This window comes from Procambarus clarkii, chromosome 93 (genome assembly GCF_040958095.1).
Source record: "Procambarus clarkii isolate CNS0578487 chromosome 93, FALCON_Pclarkii_2.0, whole genome shotgun sequence".
NCBI lineage: Eukaryota > Metazoa > Arthropoda > Malacostraca > Decapoda > Cambaridae > Procambarus > Procambarus clarkii.
Window position 1 is genome coordinate 12,858,597 of NC_091242.1, and position 15,339 is coordinate 12,873,935.

The 15,339-nt window shown below is 40.1% G+C and overlaps 1 protein-coding gene across 1 annotated transcript; it reads left to right on the forward strand.

Annotated features, from left to right (window-relative positions):
- Window positions 1-2,891: 2,891 nt before the first annotated feature.
- Window positions 2,892-12,846, forward strand: LOC123748574 (protein IWS1 homolog). The gene is made up of 2 exons (XM_045730740.2): window positions 2,892-2,999; window positions 8,422-12,846. Exons 1-2 carry the CDS (start codon window positions 2,937-2,939, stop codon window positions 8,680-8,682), a joined length of 324 nt encoding a protein of 107 aa, XP_045586696.2. The 5' UTR covers window positions 2,892-2,936; the 3' UTR covers window positions 8,683-12,846.
- Window positions 12,847-15,339: the final 2,493 nt, after the last annotated feature.

The window sequence follows — 15,339 nt, forward strand, 5'->3', positions numbered from 1 at the left end:
CGAATTAGAGTCTTTGTATGGGGCGGTTGCGATGGATGAGGGGTTGATGGGGTCCTCCAACACTGTGCACCCGGGTTGTCGGAGATGTTGGTCTTGTGCAGGAGGTTGGCCCTTTGGAACTTTGGGGGGTTGTGCAGTCCTTTCGTCGTGGTAAGGTTCCGGAGTCGGATGGGTTTCCAGTGGAATTCTATATTGAGTTTTGAGATGTGCTTGGTGCCGATTTTTTGGAGGTCGTTCGCTTTTGTCTTCAACGCCTTCAACGTTGAGCGTTGAATTCAACGCTCAACGTTGAAGGCGTTGGCTCTGTTTTGGGGGTCAGTTCGGAGGAATTTGGTGTCAAGGGGTGGGTTGAACTCCTTAGGGTTGTTTTATTGTTCTATGAGGTTTAGTTTTTTGCTTGACCTGGGGCGTTGTCGGGAGGTGGCCCTGTGTGCACCTCCGGTGTACTCGTGGGCAGTATTGATCCTTCGGACGTTTCGTCGTTTTCCGGGGTTTGATTCTTTTGGTTGTAAGGAAGTGTATGGGGCGCTTGTCTCTCCGGTTCCTCCCAGGGTCGAGGGTTTGTACCCTTGTTTCGACTAGGGGAATGTGTGAGAGGCGTTGAGAGGACCGTGTATTGCTCCACGGACGCGTGAGTTGGTTTTTTGATCTTTGCATGAGTTCTTGGCTACGTGAGAGGCTCTTTATGTTGGGTTTGATCGCCTCAGACAGTTGTGTTCATTGTGAGGAGCGTGAGACTCAGTTGCACATCTTTTATTTTTGTGCACGGGTTCAGGGATCGTCGTACAAGTCAAGGGGTACAAGTCGATTTGTTGCAGTTTTTGTTTTTTTCGTTTCCTCGGGGCTCCAGGCGGATGCGTAACACGCTCGAGGTGTTATTGGCGTACTATATTTTTTGCTTATAAGTTGGCAGGATGGAGGGGTATGGGGTGGAGAGGATTTTGGGTTTTCTGCAGGGCCATCTGTCATATACTATGTGGTTGTTGGGTCGCTCCTTTCCTAGGGTTTTTGATGCTTGGTTCACAGTGGAGTTTGTCCGGGGTGCGGCTTTGGTGTAGGTGGTGGGTTCCTGTGGGTGTGGTTGTGTGTTTGTCTGTCTGTGCGTGTTCCTTTGGTTAGGCTTCCTCTGGTGGGTGGGGTTTGGGAGTCTATGTCTGTCTGGGGGTGTTGTATGGGTGCTCGTATGTTGTCTTTGGGGTCTTGTGTGTGCTGGGGTTTGTTTGGTTGCCTTGTTGTGTGGCGGGTGTTTGTGTTATGTGTGTGTGTGTGTGTGTGTGTGGTATGGGTGTGCTGGTATTGCTGTGTGGCATGTCTGTATCTTCCCTGATGTATCCGGTGCTTGGGTGTTTTCTCTGTTTGGCGGCTAGCCGTCCTCTGTCTGTGGGGGTCGGGTTTGTGTGCTGTGTGGCTGTATTTGTCTCTTGTGTGTTCCTTTGGTGTGTGTGATCTTTGTATTCTTCCTATATTCTATGTCCTGTGCTGTATTCAGTTTCCTATATTCTATGTCCTGTGTTGTGTATTGCTTTGTTGTATTCCCTTGTTATATTAACTATGTTCTACTTACTATGTTATATTTACAGTGTTATATATACAGTGTTATATTTACCATGATTTGATCCTGTGTTCTCGATTCTGTGGTGTGTTGTCTGCTGTTGTGTGGTGTGAATCATAGTGCGTGTGTCTTGCATTTAGTTTACGTTGTATATACGTATTACTTGTTTATTTTTACCTTTGGTTTCATTGTGTTTCTTTGAACACTTTTGTCATTACTGACACTTTTGGCACGCCCCGTCTGGGTAGTGCAGCTTGATTTTTTGTGTGTTCCTATGTATATTTTATTGTTCTTTGTTTTCACTTTTATGTTATGTTGCTGTGTGGGCCTTGTTATCTGTGTTATTGTCATTCTGTGTTCCTTGTTATTCTGTGCTTTACTATGAAGTGTTATTGCGTGTGTTCTATATTTCTTTTTGTGTTGTGGTGTCTGTTAATGTGTGGTGTAGCGATTATGCTTGTTTTTTATGCTGTATTAACTTTGTTTAAAAATAAGAAGAAAACAAAATTGTTTACCTCGCGATAATGGCGGTGGTCCGGCTCTCGTTTGTTCGCCTTATTGGGATGTCTGTTGTCCAGGAAGGGGCCTTCTTAATCCTCCACACTGCACGGGGAACAATCTTTTCCTGATTGTGTCCCAGGTGCCGGCAAGTTTCCAAGTTCCTTAATTTCCAGGCGATGAAACGCTGGGCGTTCCCCCACCCATCGCCATGTTGGAACCCCAGCACTTTTTTTTATTCCATTTTGCTTAGAAATTTTCAGAAAATACATAACTCTATTTAACAGCTTCTTTGCATACATGATATAAAATGTTTTGATATCCCGCAAATTTATGAATACTTTTCTGCCATGCAATTCTCTAAAATATTCGGTGCTTTCAGTTTTGTCAAATAATTTGGAAGCATCAAGAAACAAAAAAGAACAAATGTACCCTGAGAGTTGCAGTATCGATAGTTTCTCTTACTAAGAAACGACTCAGCGTCAGGGAGTGGCTGGAAGTTATTTTTATTCGGAACAAATGCAAAGGTGTTTATTACAGATAGCGATATACTGTAGTGGAGAAAATCTGTGAGACACATAAAAATAAAGTTTGGATGTTCCCTGTTCAAAGTTTGAGCAAATGTTACACAGGCTAACATGTCTTTATTTTTTAGTATCTTTAAAGCTATCTCAAGCATTACCATTACAGGGGTTATAGTGTGCAGATGTTTAATATTAGAGGCAGGATGTACAGATCTCACAGTCAGATGTCGTTTGGTCTGTTTCAATCTCATCTGTCCTGTATGTGACACTGTTGTACAACGATGAATAATAATTTTTTTTAAACATTACCAGATTACACTACGCCCTGGTGGTCTCTGGGGGTCTTCGCACTCCTGCTCGTGATGATTCTCAGCATCATCACTGCTCTTGCCAACCGTCGCAAAAAAGATCCTCGCAGCCAATATGTAAGTAATAAGGGTTCCAATCTGCATTATTACTGGTTTTTCTTACAATCTGCACATTGAACCTATTACCTGGTTCAAACATAATAGCAGATATACCCGGCGGTCACCGACAGTTTTCACCATCACTAAACTCGATCCTCACTACAATTTTCTGTCTACATCATTACACATGTTCTCTACTACACACAAAATTCTCTATACCGTCCTCTCACTATAGTTTATCTTTACTGAATGCTATCTTTACTAGACACAACCTTTACTACACAACCATTGCTTGACACAACCTTCACTGAACACAACGATAACCTGACACAACCATTACAACACACAACTCAAATATATTAATAATGCTATCACCATTATTATAGTTATTATAATAATTATCACCATTATTATAATAATATATTGTATATTATTATAATACAATTATTATATTTAGAATTATTTTTTTATATTATTCCAATAATGTTGATAATATTATTATTGAGTTGTGTGTTGTAGTGTGTGGTATTGTCCCCTGAGGACTCCCAGTCCTCCTCCGAGAGGTTCTACAGGGCCCTCAACGAGGCTACCAGTTAGCTGCAGGAGCAGTATCAGTAGTTCAGGTCCTCGTCCTCGTGCATGAGCTCGTGCCTCTGGCACCTTACAACCAGCTCCTCTGGGTATATGGGACACGACAGTCTGAGAAGGCAGCTCATCTAGGGGAAGGAAAACCGAAAAGGAAAAGTCTGGAGTTGGAGCTCCTAAGGCAGTTCGTTGTTGACTTCAACCTCATTCTGGCAGCTCCTGCGATGGCGCTGGAATCAAGCATATTGGCGTTTGCTTTTCCATTGGAAGATCTTAGCAGCCCCCCCCCCCCATGTTGACGGGGGGACCAGCTGCATGGCAACCAGCTTCTCCTCCAAATCAACGTACCCAGGCTTTGCGACCTGCAAAGGACAATTCAACATCGACAACCAGAGCGCAACTTCATAGTCTCCCGAGACTGCAGGATGTCTAGTACTACTACTACATTACTTGATAAAATCTTCACTACACACGATCATTACTTGATACAACCTTACAACCTTTATTACACACAACCATTACTTGAAACAACCATTACTTGACACAACCTTTACTACACACGGTTATTACACGGCTATATTGTTGGGTTATGTTTCTACTTTTTTTTTTTGGGTTGTGTTCCTACTGGTATATTATTGTATTGTGTTTCTACTGGTTTATTGGTGGCTTGTGTTTCTACTGGTTTATTGGTGGCTTGTGTTTCTACTGGTTTATTGGTGGCTTGTGTTTCTACTGGTATATTATTGCATTGTGTTTCTACTGGTTTATTGGTGAGTTGTGTTTCTACGGGTATATTATTGTATTGTGTTTCTACTGGTTTATTGGTGGGTTGTGTTTCTACTGGTATATTGGTGAGTTGTGTTTCTACTGGTATATTATTTTATTGTGTTTCTACTGGTTTATTGGTGGGTTGTGTTTCTACTGGTTTATTGGTGGCTTGTGTTTCTACTGGTATATTATTGTATAGTGTTTCTACTGGTTTATTGTTGGGTTGTGTTTCTACTGGTATATTATTGTATTGTGTTTCTACTGGTTTATTGGTGGGTTGTGTTTCTACTGGTTTATTGGTGGGTTGTGTTTCTACTGGTTTATTGGTGGGTTGTGTTTCTACTGGTTTATTGGTGGGTTGTGTTTCTACTGGTTTATTGGTGGGTTGTGTTTCTACTGGTATATTATTGTATTGTGTTTCTACTGGTTTATTGGTGGGTTGTGTTTCTACTGGTATATTGGTGAGTTGTGTTTCTACTGGTATATTATTGTATTGTGTTTCTACTGGTTTATTGGTGGGTTGTGTTTCTACTGGTATATTGGTGGGTTGTGTTTCTACTGGTATATTATTTTATTGTGTTTCTACTGGTTTATTGGTGGCTTGTGTTTCTACTGGTATATTATTGTATTGTGTTTCTACTGGTATATTGGTGAGTTGTGTTTCTACTGGTATATTATTGTATTGTGTTTCTACTGGTTTATTGGTGGGTTGTGTTTCTACTGGTATATTGGTGGGTTGTGTTTCTACTGGTATATTATTTTATTGTGTTTCTACTGGTTTATTGGTGGCTTGTGTTTCTACTGGTATATTATTGTATTGTGTTTCTACTGGTTTATTGTTGGGTTGTGTTTCTACTGGTTTATTGGTGGCTTGTGTTTCTACTGGTATATTATTGTATTGTGTTTCTACTGGTATATTATTGTATTGTGTTTCTACTGGTATATTATTGTATTGTGTTTCTACTGGTATATTATTGTATTGTGTTTCTACTGGTTTATTGGTGGGTTGTTTTTCTACTGGTTTTGTTGTCAGGTTATGTTGTCACTGTTTTTTTTACCAGTTATATTTCTTCTGGTGTTTTTATTGGGTTGTTTGTCTATTGGTTTTATTGTTGGGTTGTGTTTCATTTGATAATTTTATTGGGCTGTGTTTTTGCTGGCATTCTTACATGATACTAGATTAGAAAAGGTTTTGAATCTTCTGCAAGAGCACAAAGTGAAGTTTAATTAGGTTAAAACACCGTTGAAGACCAATACCATTGAATACCTGGGGTACTATATTTCAGGTAGGGGCTTTTCTCCTTCTCACAATAATGTTGCTGCTATAGTGGACGCCCCAGCCCTAACATTAGTGGGGGAAGTACAGTATTTTGTAGGGCTGGTAAAATATTTTCGTAAGTTTGGGAAGAACATTTCAACAAAATTAGCACCCATGTATGAATTATTGAAAAAGGGGGGTTATATTTAGGTGGGTAGCAAGAGAGGAGAAGGCCTTCAGGAACATTAAGCAGGAATTGGTAAATTCTCATTGCTCACTAATTTTACTGGTGATCTCTATTTAAAGCCGGAGGTCGATGCTTCCCCAGTAGGGGTGGGCTGTGTGTCATTAAAGGAAGTAGATGGTTAGCAAAAACAGCCTATTTTGCTAACAAGAATTTATCTCCTGCAGAACAGAATTATTCCCAATTAGACACAGGAGCTTTAGCGTTGGTATGTGCCGTTAACGACATAGGTATTTTCTATTGGGTAAGAAATTTCTTGCTAGAACAGATGATAAACCCCTGCTAGGATTGTTTTGCAGAGGTAAACAAATTCCAGTTAATGCCAATGCTACAATTCAACGATGGGCATTGGTACTTTCAAAGTTTGAGTATGATTTGGATTTTAAGCCAATCAAGAATAATGTAGTGGTTGATGCATTAAATGGTAAGTAGATTGCCTGTTACAGAAGAGTTGAATTCCAATATTTCAGTGGAATATGTCAACCTGGAGGAATCTATGTTTTTCGATGATATTTCATTCCAGACAATTAGCAAGGCAACTAGTAGAGATCCCAAATTTAATCTGTTTATGAAGTATGTCATATATGGTTGGAATGATAATTTATTATTGTCAGAGTATGCGAGAAGTAAAGGCTGACCTTAATACTCACCAGGATTTACTCTCGAATAGGAATAGAGTGGTGGTTCCTGTGGAACTGAGATGTAAGTTTTTGGATGAGCTGCATGTAGGCCATAACGGCATAAATGCTATGAAAGCTAGAAGATAGAAGTTGGGCTTGGTGGCCAAACATTTGCTAGGATATTACTAAAATTACTAAGAATAGTCAAATTTGCTTTAAAAATTACCAGAAACCCCAGACCCCAGTACTTTCCTGGTAAAGCACTGGGAAACCCTGGTTTAGATTTCATATAGATTATTCTGGAGCTATGGATAAAAAATATTACCTGGTGATCGTGGATTCACATACAAAATTAATGGAAGTTCATGTGTATAATTCCACAGCATCATCTTTAACTTGTGAACTGCTCAAGAAAACATTGTGTAATTTTTGATTGCCAGACATGGTGGTGTCAGATAATGCTCTCTATTTAGTTTCTGGGGAATGGAGGATTTTGTTTATTAAGAATGGTATTAAACATGTAACATCTACAACCAATAATCCTTCTTCAAACGGTCTGGCTGATATAGCAGTGAGACATCCTTAAAAGAAGGGTAACAGCGGTTTATGGAAGATACTATTAATACAAGGTTTTAAAGGTTTTTGTATAATCAAAGAAACACTGTTCATTCTACCACTGATAAATATCAATCTGAATTACTGTTTAACAGGCACTACAAAGTGCACATAGAAGCAGTAAAGACAGATCGAGATAAAGACAAATCTGTAACTAGCTTGGCCAGTCAGTTGGCTGAGAGAGAGAAAGAGAGAGAAAGTTTTGTTTAAAGTAGGGGATGCAGTAAATGCAAGGAACTTTGAAATGAGGAAGCTGTGGGTCGTTGGGAAAATAATGGAAGTCCTGGGCCGCAGGAATTTCACCGTGCAAGTGCAGAGTTTTGGGAATATTAACTAGAAAAGACATGCAGATTAACTCATGCCAAGGTTGACGGGGAACTCTGAAATCCTTTCAGGTGGGAATGGGGATAACTAGTGACACCTGACTTAGTAATGAAGGGGTAGCACCTGCAGGAGACATTGGTTGCATTACCTCTTGCACTGTGCAACTATTTGGAACGCAAAGCGCGCAAATATAACATCGGTCAAATATTACAAGTGCAATAGGCCTTCCCTCCCCGGCGCCATCCCAAATCCTTATCCTGACCCTTTCCCAGTGCTATATAGTCGTAATTGCTTGGCGCTTTCTCCTGACAGTTCCCTTCCTCCTACAGGAGGCAGTGAGGCAGAGCAAGGTTCAACAGAGTGGAATGTGGATACAGCTAACCCTAGGGACTCTGCAGTTAGTAATTTAGAGGAAGTTTCCCCAGAAGTAACAGGCCTGGAGCCCCAGTGGAGAAAATCAAGAAGTCATACGACCCCCTGATAAACTTAAGCATGTAGGGGTAGAATTTAATTAAAAGGGTAGGAATATTAGGATTAAGGTATTTTGTAGGATTAAGTACTACATAGGTTTGGTACATAACGTCTCGATCAGATGTTCTTTTGCTTGATAAGCATTGTAAATAGTGTTATTAAACCTATACCCGGTGACGTCATTGTTGGTTGTTATTGTAATAAACGTCATGTGGAGCGCATGCACGTTTCTCTTCCTGCTGAATTATAACATTAAAATACAGAAGGGCGTGAATCCTAGCAGGAAGCTGCAAGTTGGCCTTGGAAAGCTGCACATCATCTCTTGCAGACAGGTCAAGTTCACCAAAATACTTTACCCTTTTTCTAAATATATATAGATGTCCAGCCAATACTTGACACTAATTGCCTTGAACATACATTCACTACACACTCTTACACCCTTATTCTTGACAAATGTCACATTACAGTTAAATAAGGAGGTTTACATGAAGGATCCCTAAATATCTGTACCTAAGTGGATGTTGAATAATACATCTCCAGTTTCTTTTCTTACAGAGTCACCCAGAACACCGAGAGTCAGGCTTGTACCTGGAGCCTCTTCCAGGGCCTCGCCAGTCTGACATGTACCTGGAGCCTCTTCCAGGGCCTCGCCAGTCTGACATGTACCTGGAGCCTCTTCCACGGTCTCGCCAGTCAGACATGTACCTGGAGTCTCTTCCACAGTCTCGCCAGTCTGACATGTACCTGGAGCCTCTACCAAGGCCTCGCCAGTCAGTCCTTGAGCATGTCTATGATGATATAGATGAAGAGATATAGATGAAGAAACTCTGGATGTTATTCAGTCTCGCTGTAATGACCACACCCAAGCTACATCAGATATGAGTGAACGAGTTAAGGCCTTGGAGAAAGGTTGTTGTGACCATGATACCACTGTTAATGTGATGATGATGAAATTAATGACGCTTCGAAAGAGTGTGGATGTCCTGCAAGCTACTTCCTCATGCCTCACTGAAGAGGTAAATAATCTAGCTACCCGGAACACAGAAATGCAGCAAATGATAATCGAACTGCCTGGGCTTCTCAACACCACAGATTCACTTAAGGAATCTGTCTCCAATGTGACTCTAGACTCAGCTAACAATCATGATGCTTCTATGCCAGCAACTAGCCCAACACCGGAAAAAGCTCAATTAGACTTGACCATCAAAATGCTCCTATAGCCAGTGCAGGTATTGAAACTAGTGTGAAAGAAAATGCTGGATTCCAAACCATGCTCACCCCCCCCCCAGTCACCACCCATCTCACCTCCTCAACCGCACACCCCTCCTCTTAACACATCAGCTGGGTGTAAACCGCTTCTGGATGACCCTGAGTCAGTAAGGAGTACATCGGAAGGCTTCACTAATTCAGAAGTCTGTCCGAATCCCTGGTTCCCAGTTCAAAATCGAAGGAAACGTGAGAGCAAAATTAATATATGGGTTCCGTGTAGGCTGTGTCATTGTTGTGGGACGCAAAGTCAGCATAGACATCTTTTGCCAGAAAAAATGTTGTAAATGTTAATGGTTAGTAACGTGGGAAACCTCTGATCACCAGAGTTTATCGCCTCAAGGCATGTGACTCCAGTAACCTTAATAAATACATATGGTGGCAGTGTAGTCATATAGGTGACCAAACCACACACTAGAAAGTGAAGGGACGACGACGTTTCGGTCCGTCCTGGACCATTCTCAAGTCTATTGTCACAATCGACTTGGGAATGGTTCAGGAAGGACCGAAACGTCGTCGTCCCTTCACTTTCTAGTATGTGGTTTGATCAACATGTTTCAGCCACGTTATTGTGACTCCTCGTCAGCATATAGTCATATGGTGCTAGTGTAATCTCTATAAAATAAGGTTTTTATTAAAAAAATAATAGCTCTTATAAGATTGGTGTAAACAAACAGGACAATGATATTGAACTACATGACAGTTTCATGCCTGTTGGTGTGAGCTTCAGACTATGGGAATATTGGCCTGTTGGTGTGTACTTATAACCATGGGATTACTGGCCTCTTGGCGTAAACTTCAGACCATGGGAATACTGGCCAGTTGGTGTGAACTTCAGACCATGGGAATACTGGCCTCTTGGTGTGAACTTCAGACCATGGGAATACTGGCCAGTTGGTGTAAACTTCCGACCAGGGAAATACTGGCCAGTTGGTGTGAACTTCAGACCATGGGAATACTAACCTCATGGTGTGAACTTCAGACCATGGGAATACTGATCTGTTGGTGTGAACTTCAGACTATAGGAATTTTGGCCTGTTTGTGTGATCTTCAGACCATGGGAATATTGGCCTTTTTGGGTGAACTTCAGACCATGGGAAAATTGGCCTGTTGGTGTCTACTTCAGACCATGGAATATTGGCCTGTTGGTGTGATCTTCAGACAATGGGAATATTGGCCTGTTGGTGTGAACTTCAGACCATGGGAATATTGGCCTTTTTGGGTGAACTTCAGACCATGGGAAAATTGGCCTGTTGGTGTGATCTTCAGACCATGGACATATTGGCCTGTTGGTGAGTATTTGAGTTCATGGGAATATTGGCCTGTTGGTGTGATCTTCAGACCATGGGAATATTGGCCTGTTGGTGTGATCTTCAAACCTTGGGAATATTGGCCTGTTGATGTGCACTTCAGACCATGGGAATATTGGCCTGTTGGTGTGAACTTTAGACCATGGGAATACCAGCTTGTTGGTGTGAACTTCAGACCATGGGAATACTGGCTTGTTAGTGTGAACTTGTTAGTGTGAATACTGGCTTGTTAGTGTGTTAGTATTCCCTTCAGACCAAGGGAATACTAGCTTGTTGGTGTGAACGTCAGACCATGGGAATATAGGAAAACATGGGCTTAACAATATCAAAATTTAAAACATTGTTGATGATTTTAAAATAATTTCATTCAACTTTGATGGGTTCCCACCCCACATGTATGAGTATGTCAAAAGACTTTTTGAGGATACTTTGACGAGGATAGTGTGCAGAGATGATAGGTACAATGGTAAGTATAGTGGGCAGATAAGATAGGTATAGTGATAAAATAATTAGCAGAGATCATAGGTAAAGTAATTGGGATAGTGGGAAAAGATGATAAGATATTGTGATTAATGATTATTGTGAACAATTGGATTATTGTTAATCCTATATATGATGTAGGATTATTGTGGACAATGATTAGGATAGTGGGAAGATAAAATAGTTACAGTGGTTAGGCTAGTGTGCAGAGATGATTCTTATAGTGATTAGTAAATTGTGTTGTAGAAATGATTACTTTGATGAGGATAGTGTGCAGAGAAGATAGTTACATTGATTATGATAGTGAAGATGGCTACAATGTAACATAGTTACAATGATGAAAAGAGTGTGAAGTGAAGATGGTTACAGTGATGAAGATTGTGAGGTGAAGATGGTTACAGTGATGAAGATAGTGTGGAGGGAAGATGGTTACAGTGATGAAGATAGTGTATAGTGAAGATGGTTATGGTGATGAAGATAATGTGTAGTGAAGATGGTTACAGTGATTAAGATAATGTGTAGTGAAGATGGTTATAGTGATGAAGATAATGTGTAGTGAAGGTGGTTACAGTGATGAAGGTAGAGAGTAGTGAAGATGGGTATAGTGATGAAGATAGTGTGTAGTGAAGATGGTTATAGTGATGAAGATAGTGTGTAGTGAAGGTGATTATAGCGATGAAGATAATGTGTAGTGTAGGTGGTTACAGTGGTGAAGATAGTGTGTTGTGAAGGTAGTTACAGTGATGAAGATAGCGTGTACTGAAGGTGGTTATGGTGGTGATGAGAATTTGTAGTGAAGATGGTTATAGTGATGAAGATAGTGTGTAGTGAAGGTGATTATAGCGATGAAGATAATGTGTAGTGAAGGTGGTTACAGTGATGAAGATAGTGTGTAGTGATGGTGGTTACAGCGATGAAGATAGTGTGTAATGAAAATGGTTACAGTGATGAAGCAAGTGAGTAGTGAAGATGGTTACAGTGATGACGAAAATTTGTAGTGAAGATGGGGGCGTATTATGAGATTTGGAAATGTTGTTTAATGTCAACCAAACTTATTTTACTAGTTGTATATAAGAAGCTGCAAATTTTCTAAGTTTCAGTATCGCACCCTAAATAGAAAGGGAGGGATGTTTGTTTTTTTCCAACGAATTTTACACATTTTTAATAATTATCTACAACCACAAGTTTCAAATAACATCATTTCTATTACACTCATATATCATATTGTCATATAATTAAGGATTTATATAAAAAGGATTATTTAAAATATGTTTAGTTACACTAATATAAGCAGTCAAAGTTTCCCCAAAAATACATTCCAATATTTCATATTTGCAAATATTTATAAAATCAATAAATTAACTTAGGAATAAAGTGTTTTATAACTGTGGTAGAGACGTCAACTCTACATGTAAGGTGTAAATTTCATGTAAATTGAAAACAAATTAAAAGAGAAAATGCAGTTTTATTTTACCTGAAAATAAATAAAATCGAACACTCTGCCACCTGTGGTTGAAGTTGACTTCGACCAAGTTCCTCCAAAATTTGCATCTTTACAGATAGGCATACATTATGTAAGGTGTATAAGTTTCATGCAAATCGGCTAATAAAAAATACGAAAAAAATCATTTTTTTTTTGCATAAAAGTAAATATTAAAGTACTTTATTATATGCTACTGTGATAGAATAGTCATAGACATTATTTCAGTTGACACTTTTGTTTGATGTTAATTTTGGACCATTCTGGAAAACTTTTGACACATAATTCAATATTTATTTTTTATAACCTGAAAGAGAACATAAGTGACCTTAAGATTTGTAACTGTTATTGCTCTAAGCACTGTTACTGCCAATGTTATTTACACTTGAAACTATTTCTTTATATATAACATTATACAAACTAATATAATTTTTTTTTTAATTTTCTGGTATTAGTAATATTTTATACATTCGCTAATTATATTTATCATGTTATCTACTAACTTGTAAATATAATCTTGTTTTCATCAGTCTATAATTAAAAATAATCAATACCTTTAATTATAATTAGGGGAGCCGGTCGGCCTAGCGGACAACACGCTGGACTTGTAATCCTGTGGTCCTGGGTTCGATCCCAGGCGCCGGCGAGAAACAATGGGTAGAGTTTCTTTCACCGTATGCCCCTGTTACCTAGTAGTAAAATAGGTACCTGGGTGTTAGTCAGCTGTCATCGGCTGCTTCCTGGGGGTGGAGGCCTGGTCGAGGACCGGGCCGCAGTGACACTAAAAAGCCCTGAAATCATCTCAAGATAACCTCAAGACAACCAGCCTAAAAACCTCAATTTCTAAAGTACTCTCTAAGTTATAGTGTTTTATTATGTATTTAAAATTATTTTTTGTTGGAAGACACCGTAAAATACTGACAACAAACAAAAGAAACACCGAGTTGAAGGTCAACTTTATTGATAACGACTAAGTTTCCCTGTTAGACCTTTATCAATACCTTCGATCAGATTTTTACTAAATATTATGAGCATATCACAGAGACTTCTATTAACTTTGGATTTCTATATAAACATTTGTTTTTACCAAAATTGTCGAATTATTATTTCCTGTAGTGTTTGAAGTTGCCACCAACTTGGATTTTGCCATTATTGGAAATTGTATTTGAATTTGATGTCCGAAATATTTGGAAAGGATGGGGGGGGGGATGGGGAGGTGAAATTCTGGAAGAGGTTACAAACCGAGATCACACTAACGTGATGCATCAAATGAACAAATCCACAAGGGCCGTGATGAGGATTTGAACCTGCGTTCGGGAGCATCCCAGACACTGCCTTAATCGACTGAGCTACGACAGGGTCAAAAGGGTTGAAACCAAAGTTCTACTGAACTTACTGGATTCCATAGCCTCTCCGAGGCTACGGGATCCAGTACAGGATTCCCTATCACCCCGATAGGGAATCCTTAGTCATTGCTGTCTTCTGGGAGACGTACTGGTTACAATGTAACCAGTACTCCAATGTATGGAGTTCAGTAGCCTGCTGAAGCTGTATCCGAGCACAGTGTTGGAGTTTGAGATGACTATGGGTCCACCCCAGATCTTTATCCCCACCCTTATCTTCGATTGTGTAGGCCATACAGCCGACAGTGCTTATTTGGATCTTGTCTAGGTTAGTGGTGATCCTTCATTTTCTTTCCCAGTTGGTAGTCCTGGCTAGTTCTATATTCGCTTTATGTGTTACAGACGCGTGTTTGGATGATTGGATGCTGGGGTTGGATGTTATTACATGTGTTACATCGTCAGCAAATTGGACGATGATGGTGTCCTTGTATTCCGGTTGGCGCAGGTCATTTACAAAAATGTTGAAGAGGACCGGGCTCAGGCATGACCATTGCGGGACTCCAGTGATGTTAATTTTGGAACCTTCCTTCCTGGGAGCCTTCATCCCAGGTCTTGGGGTGAAGGCTTCTGCCGTTTTCGCCTTGAAGCTGGGAGTAACTTGTCTGTTCTTAAAGAAATTAATGATCAGCCTGAGGAGGGTCCAGTTTTGGGCTGGTAGGTTAGATAGTTTGTACACAAGGCCATAGTGCCATAGGCTGTCGAAGGCCTTGTGAACGTCTCTCATGGCAATCAGGGCTACCTGCTTTTGCATGGAATTGAGCTGACAGCATCATAGATGATGTTTATTGCTTGCTGGGTTGACCGTTGTGCTCGAAAGCAGAACTGTTTTTCTGTGAAAAGATTGTTGTACTCCATATAATAGTTGAGATGGTTTGACATGGTTTTCTTCAAACACATGCCTATCGTGTCTAAGAGGAAGATTGGGGTAGTTGCCGGGCTGGTGGGGGTCTTTCTTGGGTTTGGGAATGAATATCATCTTGGCCAATTTGAAAGCTACAACCCAGCAAACACAAAACGTTTCAAAAACTTTCACACATCTCTTCCCATGGGTTTAGGAATAACTTGCATTGAGAATGGTGCAGGAGAGCATTTGAGAAACTTTTAATCCAAAAATCTAAACACATAGGTTTTATAATAAATGTTTTTTCCTAGAACTATTTTGGTCCTAATGTATTACAACTAGTTTTTACATGTTTAAATATAAAATTTATGGTGTTTATTGTAAAATTCATTAATAAATTGTGAATGATATTTAATTGCTGAATGAAACCTTCAAAATACATTTAGTTATTCTATGATCAGAAAAAAGTAGTCGTGTGTGGGTGTAGTCGTGTGTGGGTGTATAGTCGTGTGTGGGTGTAGTCGTGTGTGGGTGTATAGTCGTGTGTAGGTGTAGTCGTGTGTGGGTGTAGTCATGTGTGGGCATAGTCATGTGTGGGTGTAGTCGTGTGTGGGTGTATAGTCGTGTGTAGGTGTAGTCGTGTGTGGGTGTAGTCGTGTGTGGGCATAGTCGTGTGCGGGCGTAGTCATGTGT